Source organism: Homarus americanus, unplaced genomic scaffold (assembly GCF_018991925.1).
Source record: "Homarus americanus isolate GMGI-L3 unplaced genomic scaffold, GMGI_Hamer_2.0 scaffold40856, whole genome shotgun sequence".
Lineage (NCBI taxonomy): Eukaryota > Metazoa > Arthropoda > Malacostraca > Decapoda > Nephropidae > Homarus > Homarus americanus.
The window spans coordinates 6682399-6698705 of record NW_024734615.1 but is presented as its reverse complement, the minus strand read 5'-3'; the positions used below and the strand labels follow the sequence as shown (position 1 = coordinate 6698705).

General features: G+C 36.3%; 1 protein-coding gene across 4 annotated transcripts in view; it reads left to right on the top strand.

The window, feature by feature from the left end:
* Nucleotides 1–16307, top strand: part of LOC121870403 (lysophosphatidylserine lipase ABHD12-like) — a 152535-nt gene that overhangs the window by 88917 nt on the left and 47311 nt on the right. For all 4 annotated transcript variants that reach the window (XM_042372237.1, XM_042372240.1, XM_042372238.1 and 1 more), the window contains 2 exons: nt 7629–7837; nt 11591–11723. In XM_042372237.1, the coding sequence (XP_042228171.1) occupies nt 7629–7837; nt 11591–11723 (342 nt within the window). The remainder of the gene's footprint in view (nt 1–7628; nt 7838–11590; nt 11724–16307) is intronic.

The window sequence follows — 16307 nt, the reverse complement described above, 5'->3', positions numbered from 1 at the left end:
GTGCGGTGGTGTAGTTTTTGGTGTTTAGTATGTGTTGGTGTAGTTTTTGGTGTTTAGTATGTGTTGGTGTAGTTTTTGGTGTTTAGTATGTGTTGGTGTAGTTTTTGGTGTTTAGTATGTGTTGGTGTAGTTTTTGGTGTTTAGTATGTGTTGGTGTAGTTTTTGGTGTTTAGTATGTGTTGGTGTAGTTTTTGGTGTTCAGATGAGGAGAGGATCCATGAACTCAAAAGTGATTTTTAACCTCTTTTTATTGGTTAGGAAAGGTTTTCAAAGGTTTGTTTGGTGTTCTTTTTAGTATTTTACCCCACATTGTAACATTTCAGTGTAGAACATTGAAAGTGTAAAGGCCTCTAATTTTTTTGCTATTCATTTCTCAAAAAAAAAAGATTTTGAATTAGAAAAATCTGCATTAGAAAAAATATATATTTCCATTTTTTTTTTTTGAGTGCAGAACATGAAACCAAAATGATCCAAAAAATCGAGAGATCTAATTAACTAAGATGGTTTGTTTAATTTGGTCTAAAAGGTGTTAATAATTTTTGAGATGATATATAACTTCCCCTATTTAGCTAACGATAAGTGATACTCTAAAAAATGCACGAGATACCTTAGAGTACTGTATAACTGTACAGTACTGTAGTACATGACTGGAGTGTGACCGCAGAAGAAGTGACCAACCTGAAATTGGTTGTTTATTTAGTTTCTGATGTTTAATACTTGGAACAAATTTTTTTTTAATAGATTGGGATCATGACAGACTGATTCTGGAATTCCTCTGCTGCACCCCCTCCCAACCACACACACCAAAAATTTATTTCAAATTGTGATAGTTGAGCCTCTTCATTACCTTCTTCAGACTTATGAAACTAGAAATTAGATTTTTTCAAACATAGGAAACAACTCCATATTTGCTTATGCACAAATATGAATGTGAGAGTTGTATTTCCACATATGTTGGATTAGCTATTTGACATAGGGAAGCAAATTTAGACGAACTAAGAAGAGTGTCTAGTCTTGCAGTACTGTACAGTACTAGTAACTTTTAATTGTAACTCACCCATCAGAAATAACCATTGTTGTGACAAACACCCCCCACTACACTACAGACATTTTTCAATAACTCTCCAAATAAAGGCAACTTGATATATGAATATAGTTTATTAACCTGTTTATACACACGACTTGCATCCCAGTCTCAAAAACAATTATACAGTACAGTGGTCCCTCGGTTAACGAACACAATTCGTTCCACAGAGTCCTTTGTTAACTGAATCCATTGTTTCAATGGGATATTGTGTAATTGGTTCCAGCTCAGAGAAAAGTACATACAAACTAAAAAAAAAATGTAGTAAAGTACACTTACTTTGAGGTGTGTATGTAGAAGGTTCCTGGTTGATGATGATGATGATGGGAATTAGAAGTGGGGGTGGAGGAGAAGGTAGAAGAGAATAGGGGTGGAGGAGAAGGGAGAAGACAATAGGGTTGCCATATCTGAACATTAAAAAAAGAGGGCATTCCCGAAGATATCCTACCCCCGCCCGGCACACACTTTGGCGCTATGTAACCTTGAAGCAGCCGTGACAATTAATTTTTCATATTTGCATAACATTAATATATATATATATATATATATATATATATATATATATATATATATATATATATATATATATATATATATATATGCTGATAACCACAAGGAAAGAAAGAAACACGAAGTTCCCAAGCGCTTTTAGTAATTCACCATCTTCAGGGGTGAGTACAGACTAGAGAGAGTAATACAAATCAAGGTGTATATATACAGAGGAGGGTGAGACCAGGTCCACAATGGTCAGGTATTAGGCCAGACAGGTAAAGATCTTGCAACTAGAATTAAACAACACAAATACAGTGTTAGGACAGGCCAGGAATCCAATGCTCTGTTTGTTCATTTGAGGGATAACAAGCATTGCATTGACTGGGATAATGCCTCCTCAATATTACCATGTAATTCAATTGATAGTAGGAACATCATAGAATCTAGTCTTATTAAACATACCGAAGCATTCAACATGAATTTGAGTAACGGCATGTACAAGCTGGACAATTTTGTAATTAAGAAGATTTGTGATCAGGTGAGAAGGCCGGGTCACTTGACCATCTGACCTGACCACCAACCGTTGTGTGCTATTTAAAGATTAGTAGGGTCATTACCTAATACCTGACCATTGTGGACCTGGTCTCACCCTCCTCTGTATATATACACCTTGATTTGTATTACTCTCTCTAGTACTCACCCCTGAAGATGTAATTCGTGTTTTCTTCTTTCCTTGTGGTTATCAGCATATATATATATATATATATATATAGTATATACTATATATATACATATATATATATATATATATATATACACACACACACAGTATTACCCCGCCTAACGCGGTTTCACTTAACGCGTTTTTTCATATACGTGGTGCCTCGCCAGAGCTGAACTTCACTTAACATGGATTTTTTCCACATATACGCGGTGAGTGTCCGGCTCCAGACGCTATTTTTAGATTTGCCCCACCCGCTACCCTGCCTGACTGCCTGTTTTAGCTCATAAAATTCATACAAATTACCCGGCCAGAATATAATTTACATTGCTGGAATTCTTATAATTTGGTGATCATTTTGAATATAAACATCATATATTTTGCATTAGACATACAAATTTTAGATAAAATGTTTTCTCTGAGTAAATATGTTATCTTTTGTGCAAAATATATGACATTTATATTCAAAATATTCCTGTCTTACAAGGAATCCAGCAATGTCAATTGTATTATCCTAACTTTAGTTTGAGGTATTATTTATTAAAATTTAGTGGTTTTCCCCAAAAAATTTCTCAGAGAGGGAAGAGCCAGCAGTGTAGTGTGAGAAGAGGGGGAGGGAGTTGAGTCCATTATTTGAATGGACATTAACTTGGCGACTGTATTTCTCTATTTCTCTTAAGTATTAATTGTGTGCATGTACCATCATAAAATTAAGATGTTATTTTACTACAACATAGTTATTGTCTTCAAGTGATTTGGTTGGCTGGTTTTGGAATTAATCCCATATGTTCTGTTGTTCATAGAGTTCACTTAACAGGACCCTCTGGGTTCTATTAGGTAAGTACAACTGTATATTATATATATATATATATATATATATATATATATATATATATATATATATATATATATATATATATATATATATATATATATATATATATATATATATATATATATATATATATATATATATATATATATATATAAACCAGTTGTACCCCCACTTACTGTGATCATAGTGAAATTTCATTTATGATGGTATGAAAAAAGTAATATAGAAGAGGTTAGGTTATATATATATATATATATATATATATATATATATATATATATATATATATATATATATATATATATATATATATATATATATATATATATATATATATATATATATACAAAAAATAAATGTTAAATGAATTATTTATGGTGCATTAGGGTACTGGTCACGTCAGACAGAAAGACGGGCTATAAATAGCCTTCTTTATCTCCCCTCCATCTCACCCTGAGCCAGAGGGAAGGGTCTTGGTAAATAACATTTGTTTGCTTATTTTCCATTTACTTGAAATAGATTTACCGAATTATTTGTTTATTTATTTAAAAGTCATTTACTGAATATTCTATGTAAAAAATAAATTTTAAATTAATTATTTATAGGAGTTACCGTAAGTATTATGATCAGTAAATATATGGTATTACTGGCCACTTCAGACACAAAGATGGGATAAAAATAGCCCATCTCCCCCTCTTCTTACAGCTGCCAATGGGAAGCGTCTTGGTAATTAAATTTGATGTTTATTTTCATTGTCTAATTTATCATGTATCAAAGTAATACAGTGGCCCCTCGGTTAACGAACTCAATCCGTTCCAGAAGGTCGTTCGTTAACCGAAACGTTCGTTAACCGAAACCATTGTTTCAATGGGTTTTTGGGGAATTGGTTCCAGCTCACCGAAAATTTCCCAACTTCAACAAAAATGGCGGAAAAATTTACTTACTTTGAGGTGTGTATGTAGAAGGCTCCTGGATGATGGTAATGATGTGCATTTGAAGTGGGAGGTGCAGGAGGAGAAGGGAGAAGAGAAGGAAGTGGAGGTGGAGGAGAAGCATTTTACTGCTTCTTGGAAGGTGAGTCACCTTCCATGAATATGTCAGGAACCTCTGGACTGACAGATTCTCCACCATGAACATCCTCTCTCCTTCTTGAAGTGGAAGGCTGAGGGCTAGCATCTTGTTCCCTCTGCCTTTTACTGAAGAAAGTGTCAATTGTGGTCTGTGGGGCATCTGTCCTCCTCACCATTAACTTATGTTTAAAGAAGGAGACCACTGAGTCCTCAACATGACACAAAGTTAGTTCAGTTTTTTCCACTTCTGGGTGCTTTGAAGCCAGTTCCCTGAACTTCTCCCAGTGGTAAATCACATCTTTCAACTGTTTAGCTGACATATGGTCATCACTTTCAATTTCCTCCTCACCACTGTCAGCCTCTACCCGTAACATCTCATCCAGTTCCTTCAAGTCATTAGGAGTAAGTTCCTCCTCATGAGACATCACAAGCTCTTCCACATCCTTCTCCTCCACTTCAAGACCCAATGACTGACCAATGGACACAATCTCCTGGTCCAACTCTGTGTCATCCTCAAATCCCTCAAAATCATGGACTACTGATGGCCACAGTGCTTTCCATGAAGAATTGAGGGTTCTATTGGAGACTTCTTGCCATGATGACACAATCAATTTTACAGCCTCCAGGACGTTGAATTGTGTCTTCCAGAACTGTTTCAGTGTTAGTTCAGGATCAATGGAAGTTGCCTGATGATGACACCTAAACATTTTCTTCATGTACAACTTCTTGAAGTTGCTGATCACATTCTGGTCCATTGGCTGTATGAGTGATGTAGTGTTTGGAGGCAAAAACAACACTTTCACAAAGTCAAATTGATACTCCAAATTTCTGGCAAGGTCAGGGTCATGACCAGGAGCATTATCCATGAGGAGAAGAGCCTTTAAAGGAAGTTTATTGGTGGTTAGGTAGCTCTTGACAGAGGGGCAAAACACATCAACAGCCCATTCATTAAAGAACTGTCTTGTCACCCATGCCTTACGGTTGGACTTCCAATAAACTCCAAGCATTGTTCTTACCACTTTCTGTTGCTTGAACACCCTGGGGTTTTCAGAGTGGTAGACAAGCATAGGCTTCAGCCGGAAATCCCCTGAAGCATTGGCACCAAGCAATAGAGTGAGACGGTCTTTCATGGGTTTATGCCCAGGTAAAGAGGCTTCATCCTTGGTGATGAATGTTCTTTTGGGCATCTTTTTCCAGAACAGCCCAGTTTCGTCAACATTGAACACTTGCTGTGGAAGATAATTTTCTTCTTCCATCAGTTTTTTAAATTCAATTAACAACTTTGCTGCCCCTTCTTTATCAACACTAGCAGCTTCACCATGCCTAACAACACTTAAAATGTCACTTCTTTTCTTAAATTTTTCGAACCAGCCTTTGCTAGCCCGAAAATCTTCAAATTCTGTTCCTGAAGAACCAGGTTGATCTGTCTTTAAATGTTCATAAATCTCCCTGGCTCTTTCACAAATGAAATCACCAGAAACTGAATCACCTTTCATCTGTTTTTCCCTAATCCAGATGATAAGTAACCTCTCAGTTTCTACGATTAGGGATCTACTTTTAAACACTCTTGTAGATTTGTCTCTCACGTTCACTTCCTTAAATTTGTCTTTTTGTGCAAGAATTGTCGACACAGTTGATGCCGACATGCCATATTCTTTGCATAGCGCATTTGATTTAATACCTTGTTCGTGTTTTTTTATTATTTCCTGCTTTATTTGGATTGAAATCACTTTTCTTGATCTCTTAGGCCCCATGCTGGATTCAAACAATGGCAACACGTATTTTTCAAAGTTAAACTAGCTGTAAATAAAGAATATTTTCTTTAAAATAACACTGCACTGCACTATATATTGTCAATATGTAAAATAATTTTCAAAATGACCAATAATTTGCTTGGAAACACAGAAAAAAAGCGTTTAGTTGAAGAGAGTCTCAAGCAAGATGTTACCTCCAGTGAAAACAGAGAGAGACTGACGCCTGTTTGCTGTGTTAAGAGGCTGGATGCCGCGCATTAAACTAGTCACTTTACCTTCAATTTTGTTCAATAATTGTTAAAATGACTAAAAAATTGAATATTAAACTTTTAAAATTATTGAATAGTATAAACTTCTTGATATTTACAAAAATAGTAAGGAATTTAAGCCCTAGAACCGATTAATGTATTGGCGGACTGATACTAAAGCTGGTTGCCCGGTCAGTGCAAGCGAAAACATGTTGAGGTCGGTTCGTAAGAAGTTCGTTAAGCGAAATTTTTTTCGTTAAACGAATTGAAGATCCTTATGGAAGGCAGTTCGTTAATCGAAATTACGTTAACCGAGGTGTTCGTTAAACGAGGGGTCACTGTATTATTAAAAATTGTTTAGGTAGTAGGCAGCTACCAAACAGGTAGATACTACCTCCTGGGAAGATATTGGAAGCATAATGTGTTGTCTAATGGTAGACCCTGCTGCCATATGGCATCACGAAAATTGTGACCAAGTCCCAGGTTCAGCGCTCACCTGACTTTCTGCCTCATTTACACACAATTGCAGTTTGAATTGTTCCTCTAACTTTGACAACACAACATACATACAGTATATTATTTCTCACTTTTGATCTTTTTTTTACTTTTTGTATTTATTTATGGTTAGTTACTTAAAATAAGGCCAATTCACTTCAAGTAATGGCATCAAATGTTACCAGCTGGTGTAGTGTAAACACTAGTGACGTCACTTAAGCGTCTGTATTTAACTGTCAGTAGTTTCAAGAATTAATGCAGTCATTTACTGAATATTTCTTGTAAAAAAATAAATTTTAAATTAATTATTTATAGGAGATAAGTATTATTATCAGTAAATATACCGATATGCATTACTGACCACCTCCACGGCTAAAAATAGCCCAATCTCGCGGTCACTTTCCCTTTTTTGTCTCCTCACTGGCAAATGGGGGGGGGGGCGTGGGGAGGGGTGTGTGATGATAGCTGTGTTTATTACAGGAGTATAATTCTCTTTTACGGTATGTTAGACAGGTTTATAATACATTTTTATTATTTTAATATACCGGTAATCTTAATTTGAATCCAGCTTGCCAAACGTAAGTTTCAGTATAAAATAATTAGTGGTAAGACCTTGTGAGTCGCTTACGATGTTTCCATCACCACTCTTGACACACTAAACCACAATATTTAAGAGGTAAGAATTTTATACTTGGTGGTTTAGACGACCCCCTAACTTTGGACAGATTTTTTTTAATGTTCAAATTCCGTCTTATAAGCCGAGATATACGGTATGCAGTACACCAATGGCATATAAATATAGCTCGTAGCCTTCTGGCACTGTGTTCATCAGTATTGCAGTTTGGTATTTATAGGTGCTTCTTTTTGAAGCAGGAAACATCTTAAAAAACCCTGAAAATAGATAGATCATATGATTTTTTGTTTTTCAGGCACGTATTACCAGGGTCCCTCATTTCTTCAGTTCCTAAAGAGGAGACTGCTGATCATGTGGCTTGGTATGAAAAAAGTTTAGGTGATGAAAGACCAGTAATTTTATACCTACATGGGAACACCTCATCTCGTGCAACTGCACATAGGATTGAACTCTACAAAGTTCTGAGGAAGATGGATTATCATGTTGTGGCATTTGATTACAGAGGTGAGATTTTTCACTGTTGGTTTTGATATACTACTGTACAGTACATACAGTATATGAGGCGTTCCGTGCGATAATGACGAGCCCGCCAAAATAAAATTTTGAGATAATTGGGATTAAAGTTTTCCGTACTGTAAATAGCCATAACTTTGCCAAATATTAACCTATCACGATGAGCGAGGTCTGATTTTAAAGGTATCCCCCCCCCCCTTTTTTTTAATACATTGATATTGATGTTTAAAGTATGTGGTGTCTATAAATATAAAAATAATAAAGAATGCAAATAAGTGTAACCCACTACTGTATACCTCATTACCCCATACTATCACGAATTATTATCCTATTTTAATGAATGTCATATTAATAAAGTAATTTTTATCACAGAATACATCCATAACCAGCAAAAACATATAAGTGGTATATAAATGAGTGAAGGAATAAGAAATATTGTACTCATGCTTAAGGTAATAATACCCAGTGGTGGGCACTGTTCCGCTAACCTGCTAACCGCTAATTAGCGAAGCTAACTTTCTCGTTAGCAGATTAGCGTTTTTGCTAACTTTGAAAACCATTAGCGGACCAATTAGCTTCCGCTAACTTTAAGTCCGCTAACAAAATTTATACATGTTTGTTCCTGTCTGTTGTAAGCGTGTGATGCCGCGACGCGTGCCTCCAACAGCCAGTCAGGCACTCTTGGCTGACTGCGTGTTAGTACGTGTAAACGTGAATGGAATTTTTCGATTATTAAAGTTTAATACTTTTTTTTACAGTAAATACAGACAGTCAGTGTATGTTGAAAGAATCATAGAATGTAATTGTAAACTAATGTATAATTTCATTTCTCATTTATTTGTTAATTTAATTAGGATTTATTTGTTAATATATTTGGCTATGCTAAGTACTGCATAAGTTCATAACCAGGATGTCATCCAAGGTGTGCGCCAAACAAAATTTTCTTAAAACTTACTTTTCATTAAAGTTTAGAGTTTTCTGTTTATTTACATGACTAAGACCAACAATAAGTTGTATATAAAAATGCACTGGTATAATGACTAAGACCAACAATAAGTTATATAAAAATGCATTGGTATAATGTGTATGTGTATGTGGGGTACTGACGGAGCCAGCTACGCCACCCATTTCACAGGTGAAATGTTAACCTACATCTATTGAGGATAAAATCTTTCACCTACAAATTGACAATAACACATTTGCTGTAATCAGACATATCTAGTTGCCTCAACAATTGCAACCCCAGTTGCAATTGGGGTTGCAATTTCAAATTCTGTGGCAATACTAAATATAGTAAAGTTTCTGGTGCACTCTAAGATTAAGAGAGAAAACGGAGGACTCAGGCGTCCTGATGTGAGAGAAAACGGACTCGTATGATGGGGGACCAAATAAAAAAAGCATAGCTACATGTTTTGTGGACTACAGTATTAAGCGTACCCTTTTCATCACTTTGTAATAAACCTAGCCATGCCTATGTGTGTTTATGATATTTACCATAACATTATATATATATTTAGTGGGTCTAAATGGTCCCAAAATGGGAAACTTGGGGTTGGGTCTTGGGTGCCTGGAATCAATTAGAATAAATCCCATAGGTTCTGTACTTTCGTTATCGGCGGGGTCCCAATTAGGCGCGATAACCAAGGGATGACTGTATATACTTGTGACACTGGCCAGTTGCTTCTGGTGTTATGGTACAGGGGTACCAAGTGACAGCACTAGGATCCCGCTTCCTCTATCAAGGAATAAACAATTAAAATTTAAATTGAAAAAAAAACATTCAAATAAATTACTATCTTACAAGAATCCCTCCAATGTAAGTTATATTCACCCAGGTCGTTTGGGTGGAAAATTATGAGAAGAGCTTAGTCACTCTTAAGTAATGATAAATAAACACACAGGCAGGCCTTCAGCGCCAACTGTCAAATCTTATCTCAAATAAATAAACAAACAAATTCCAGACATTCTGTCACCTCACCTCCTGCCCCCCTCCCCCCTACCCCTCCCCTCACCCCACCCCTCCCTTTCCTACCCCTCCCCTACCCCTCGTGTTCAAGATAAAAGATTGGTGATTTCTTTGTTTATTTTATATAATATGTCAGACTAAAGTTACGATAATATAAATTGCATTGCTGAAATTTTTGCAAGACAGAGATTAATTTGAATATAAATGTCATATATTTTGCTCAAGATATAAAAAATGTAGTACATTAGTGTACAATACTGTAGTACATTTTATAAAAAGTTTTTCAACTGTATTTTTGGGTAGATTTACATAAATTTCTTCATTTATTTTCATCCATTTACATGCACACACCATACTAAAAGAAACGTAAAATAAATTAGTGCAAAGCTGGAGTGCACATGTACTAATTTGATTACGGTACTAAAATTGTTATGTCTAGTGCGAATTACAACATGTTTATATTCAAATAAATCAGTATCTTACAAGAATCCCAGCTATGTTAATTATATTTTCCTAGGTCATATCACTGGCATTTTAAAATGAGAAGCTTAGTAGGACTGTTAAATAAACACACAGAGACCTTCGCCTCAAACTTATCACCTCAACCCCCCCACCCCCCCCCAATCCCTCGCTGGGTGGTGTAGCTGGCTCCGTCAGTCTTCCCCCCCCCCAGCCAGGGTTTTAGGCTTACAGTTTTTATCTTATATAATATCTCAGACTAAAGTTAGGAGATTATAATTTGCATTCCTGGAATCCTTGCAAGACAGCCAATAATTTGAATATAAACGTCATATATTTTGCTCAAGAGATAAAAATTGTTGTACATTAGTGTACAGTACTGCAGTACATTTTATAAAAAAGTTTTTCAACTGTATTTTGGGGTAGATTTACATAGATTTCTTCATTCATTTTCATCCATTTACATGCACACACCATAGTAAAAGAAACGTAATAGAAATAAATGACGTTAGTGCAAAGCTGGAGTGCACATGTACTAATTCTTTACGGTACTAAAATTGTTTTGTCTAGTGCAAATTATAACATGTTTATATTCAAATTAATCAGTATGTTACAAGAATCCCAGCAATGTTAATTATATTCACCCAGGTCATTTCACTGGCTTTTGAAGAGAGAGAAGCTTAGTCACCTAAGAACTGATAAATATACACGCATTAGACCTGGGCCTGTGCCAACTGTCAAACGTACTACCTCCCCTCCCCCCACGCTCCCTCCCACCCTCTCTCTCCCCCATCTGCTTGGCGTTGCTGGAATCCTTGTAAAACAGTGAATAATTTTAATATAAACGTCATGTATTTTGCACAAGAGATAAAAATTAATCACCTGTATCACATTACAGTAGTGATTTAAGAGTAAAAATGTATATGTACGTATATAGTATTCCATACACACGTAAGTATAAATAAGAAGTTTATGTGATGATCGGACAACGTCCATTTCGGTTAACGTCACGTTTTCAAGAAAGTATCTAGGACGTTAACCTGCGCATGACTGTATATGTATATAGAAACTCCTCGACTACGACAGGGTTAGAGACCCAAATCCAGGTCGTAATTTGAAAATGCGAAGATAATACCAAACTCTCCCCTTAAGAGCTTTACACACTGCCACGTGAATGAATTCAATATCTTCATTAATTAAAAAGTTACCTAATTTTGAATTTCCAAACTTTAAGAGCATTTTTCTCAGTTGTGATTTTTGGCGCTTGGCTTCCTGTCGCACTTGGTGCTCATATATAACAATGTTTTTATTTTCTACAGGATATGCAGACTCCTCTCCAGTACAGCCAAATGAGCTTGGTGTAGTCCATGATGCAAAAGTTGTGTATCGATACATAAGAGAGAGAATTGGCTCTTCACCTTTATTTGTCTGGGGTCATTCACTTGGAACTGGGTATGTACCTGAAAAGAAGATACATAGTGAAGCCTTAATGGTAAATGTTGACTGTATATATTTTCATATGTTTTTGAAAATTATTAAAGTAACCCTAATATTAGCACTAAAAAGTGATACCATTTTCTGTTTTATTTAATGTGTGTGTGTTTTTGTATGCCTTTTTATATTTGACTGAACCTGATAAAGCATGCTTAAGTTGTAAAGCATGTATATATGCATGTAATGTCTGCATTCATGTGTGCGCAAAAGTAGGGTGTAATAACTGAAAGTTGTACAGACGATCTTGGTCACTGGTAATTATTGCTCAAGGTATTATTAGTCTCTTTAGGAAGGCCAATGCTGTAGTAGAAACATTTTAGTTAGTTTGTATTAATCTGTTGGGGGTCTACTTTGTGAGATATGCAGTGAAGAGTTTAGACATACTGAACCTTTTTAATGGATGTGTGGGACTAACTGGACTCATAAATCATTATTTCAGCTGCTGTAAATGAGTTAAAAGTCCAGCTAACATGTACAGTACATCAAATATTTAGGAGGCTGCCAGTTGCATTGTATTTCTCACAAACACTAGAATTAATCAGTAGAAACTCGAGAGAGCAGTAGAGATCACCACTGTGTAGTACTTAGGTGTTGTGTACTGTACACAAATAAGTTTTATTACATTGTACCCTCATGCTCTATTTCTGAACTTCACAAGGATTGGGAGATTATTGAGGTTAATCACAGTTATGAGGGATGGGGGTTTGTTTCACTGACTTTGAACATTTTTAAATGTAATTTTCATAGTTGGATTCCATCAGTCATTCAATAAAAGACGATTAAAATCATGATGTTTTAGTACTGGGTAAATTATGCATCTTAAGTGAGACCATGCTCTAATTAATATAACTAACTAATATCACTTAATGATTATACCCTTTTTTTTTACATAAATGAAAAAAAATCATGAGATTTTTTATTAAATCAAATTTTTTCGATTTTTTTATTCATTTGATTTTGTTATTTATATATTTTTCATTATTTTTTTCTAGTACAGTAAACTGAATACTGTTCATGTCCTGTCTGTCCACTGTTGGTTCATGCTAAGAGCCACAGCCTAGATAACATTCCTGTTCATGTCCTGTCTGTCCACTGTTGGTTCAGGCTAAGAGCCACAGCCCAGATACATTCCTGTTCATGTCCTGTCTGTCCACTGGTGGTTCATGCTAAGAGCCACAGCCTAGATAACATTCCTGTTCATGTCCTGTCTGTCCACTGTTGGTTCAGGCTAAGAGCCACAGCCCAGATACATTCCTGTTCATGTCCTGTCTGTCCACTGGTGGTCCAGACTGAGTTGCCAGTGTTCCTAAAGATAGCATAGTTCAAAGCTAAATATATTACACAGAAAAATCATAATAAACTGATATTATTATGACATGACTTTAAATCCCAGCATAAAATTATACAACGAAATTCTTTTATAAACCTTAAAAAAAATTTTTCGTTAACTTTTTTATGAAAAAAAAAATAATCAAGTGATTAAATCAAATTTATTTAATCAATGCCAACCCGGGTCATATGGCATATGAAAAGTGCATATCACTGTCATGTTGGGTGTCCCAACATGATGCAGCACCACATTTGTCAGCCATCAAAGATAACAAAGGCAGCCATGTTTTTATCATGGAACTAGAATCATCATAAGCTTGGCAGTTTTCTTGGTGGTGCTGCCTAGTTCACAAGAAGGCAAGGTTTAAAGCATTTGATAATTAGTCGTCATGAAATGTGGTTGCTTTCCACTCCTTTCAAAGTACAGTCATGTCGCATCTTAAGTGCATTTAACTTGACATGCTTGGCTTTGAGGGGGGAGGGGGATAGTGAGTAGGATCGTATGGCTGGAGGACGTACTTCTATTCGTGCCTCTCTTGGCCTCAGCTGCCGCATGTACTGAGCAGGGGAGGGGGTTTGGTTTGTGTGCCTCTGCCGACTGACAATTGGCAACAATTGCTAAGGGTCGGTCAGCAGAGGCATCACATCCCAGCAGGGATGCGATGCGGTGTGTGCACCATCTTGTATACAGTAATTTTTTCTTTTTAATGCTTTCATTATTTTCCTTTAATAATCTCTGCTGAAATCAACTTGATAATCAGCAGCAAAGAGGATAAAGTAACCTTACACCAGAGGTGGTTGTGTGGTGCACATTTTAACTGAAATACAGTCGACCCTCGTTAATTCGGACCCCTTTAATCCGGATTTCGGATAATTCGGACAAAATCTGAACTGTCCATATCAAATTTCTGGTTCTGGTATTGTCCCAGTTGTAATTGGGGTTGCAATTTCAAATTCTGTGTCACTTCTAAGGAATAATGAAGTCTGGTGCACTCTAAGATTAAGAGAAAACGGACGACTCAGGCGTCCTGAAGTGAGAGAAAACGCACTCTCCTATGATGGGGCACTCAAATAAAGAGACATGGTTACATGTTTTGTGGACTACCCACTGTACAGTATCCATTTCATCACTTTGTAATAAACCTAGTCATGCCTGTGTGTGTTTCTGATAATTATCATAACATTATATATTTATATATTTAGTGGTTGTACAAACACAAGGCCTTACACATGCCACTCAGACTGACAGACTTGACAAGTTTTACCAACCATAAAGACAGTTGAAGCTTTAAACATCACTCACAATGGATCTTGAATATTCCAACTGTAATCAGACATACCTAAGTTGCCTCAACAATTGCAACCCCAGTTGCAATATCAAATTCTGTGTCACTTCTAAGGAATAATGAAGTCTCTGGTGCACTCTAAGGTTAAGAGAAAACGGACGACTCAGGCGTCCTGAAGTGAGAGAAAACGGACCCCTATGACGGGGCACTCAAGTAAACATACACATAGCTGTATAATGCAATATTAACCCCTAAATCGGTTAATTCGGACAATCGGCTAAAACGGACACCCTTCCCTCCCTATTAGTCCGAATTAACGAGGGTCGACAGTAGACCTAACCAGCAGTCGCCAGAGTGCTATTGATAAACTGCCCACTGCTTCCACACATACGATCACCCCCCACACATTATACACCCATGCTCTTCAGATTTTTTTGATAGTTTTATATTATATTTTCTTTATTTCCAAGTCACATTAGAGAATTTAAATGATTTTTAACAACTTTTAACGTCTAATTATATGTAACCATGGCAAAACACATTACCATCTCTCCAGGCCACAGCTGATTCGCATGTCAGCCTACTGACTGGTGCAACTCTCAGAAAATCAAACTTCTTTAACAATTATTCTACTCTATATAAACAATGTGGCTTAGAAATAAAGAAAATATAATATAAACTATACAATAAGAAAATTGAAGAGCATGTGTGTATATGTGTGAAAAGTGAATGTGTGTGTAGGTGGTGGGCTTTAACTACACATCTGATTCACCAACGTAGCGACCGTTTTATTGCTGCTTTTAATGAAACTATAAATGTTGTCAAAAAATCTTTACAATACTCTGTGGCTTAAAAATAGAGAAAATATAATGTAAAACAAGAAAAAGAAGAGCAAGTGTGTGTATGTGTGAGAAGTGAACATGCATGGAGGCAGTTCTAGCCAAAGCCTTGGCTATAAACTACGTGGCCGACTCGTCAGCCCAGCCGCCTCGTATATTGTTACTTGTAATGAAACTATAAAAATATGGAAAATATAATACAGTACGCCTGGATAATTCACGGATTTTTATTTCGCGGTCCTCCATTATTCGCAGATGCCATCCTGGATGTACAGTACCCAAGAATGTCTACGTGTAGTTTTAAAGTTGCTGGCATTTTTGCGGCTGGGACAGGGAGCCATTCGTTCTACAGACAGTTATTTCCTTTACCTGTGTATATATATATATATATATATATATATATATATATATATATATATATATATATATATATATATATATATATATATATATATATATATATATATATATATATATATATATATATATATATATATATATATATATATATATATATATATATATATATATATATATATATATATATATATATATATATATATATATATATATATATATATATATATATATATATATATATATATATTGTTTCTTAGCGGTGCCTTGCCAAACCTAACATTCACTTCCGCTTTTTTCTACATTACGCGGAGTGTGTCCGGCGCGACGCTATTTTTAGATTTTCGCCCACGCGCCACCCGCCCGCCCGCCTGCCTGCCTCTCCCTCCTCCTCCCTCCGCTTGGGCAAGCGGCGCGGTAAGGTTGCGCAGTGTGTGTCTTTGTTGCGTTATCACTGACGTCATATGACGTATCAGACCTGTGATTGGCCATGCATCCCTACCCTCCTCTGCTGCTAGCTGTAATTGGCTTAAAGTATTATGACGTGTCCACCCGGGGGAGGGAGGGAGGGAGGAAAGACGACGCTTGACCTAGCCGCGACAGTTTCATCCCTCAAGGCCACTCCGTGTAAACACGCATCCACCACAGCCAGCCCAAGCCAGTGATAGTGACAGTGAAGTTGACTTTGAGGGATTTGTCAGGGAAGCCCTGACAACTGTAAGTGACAGTGA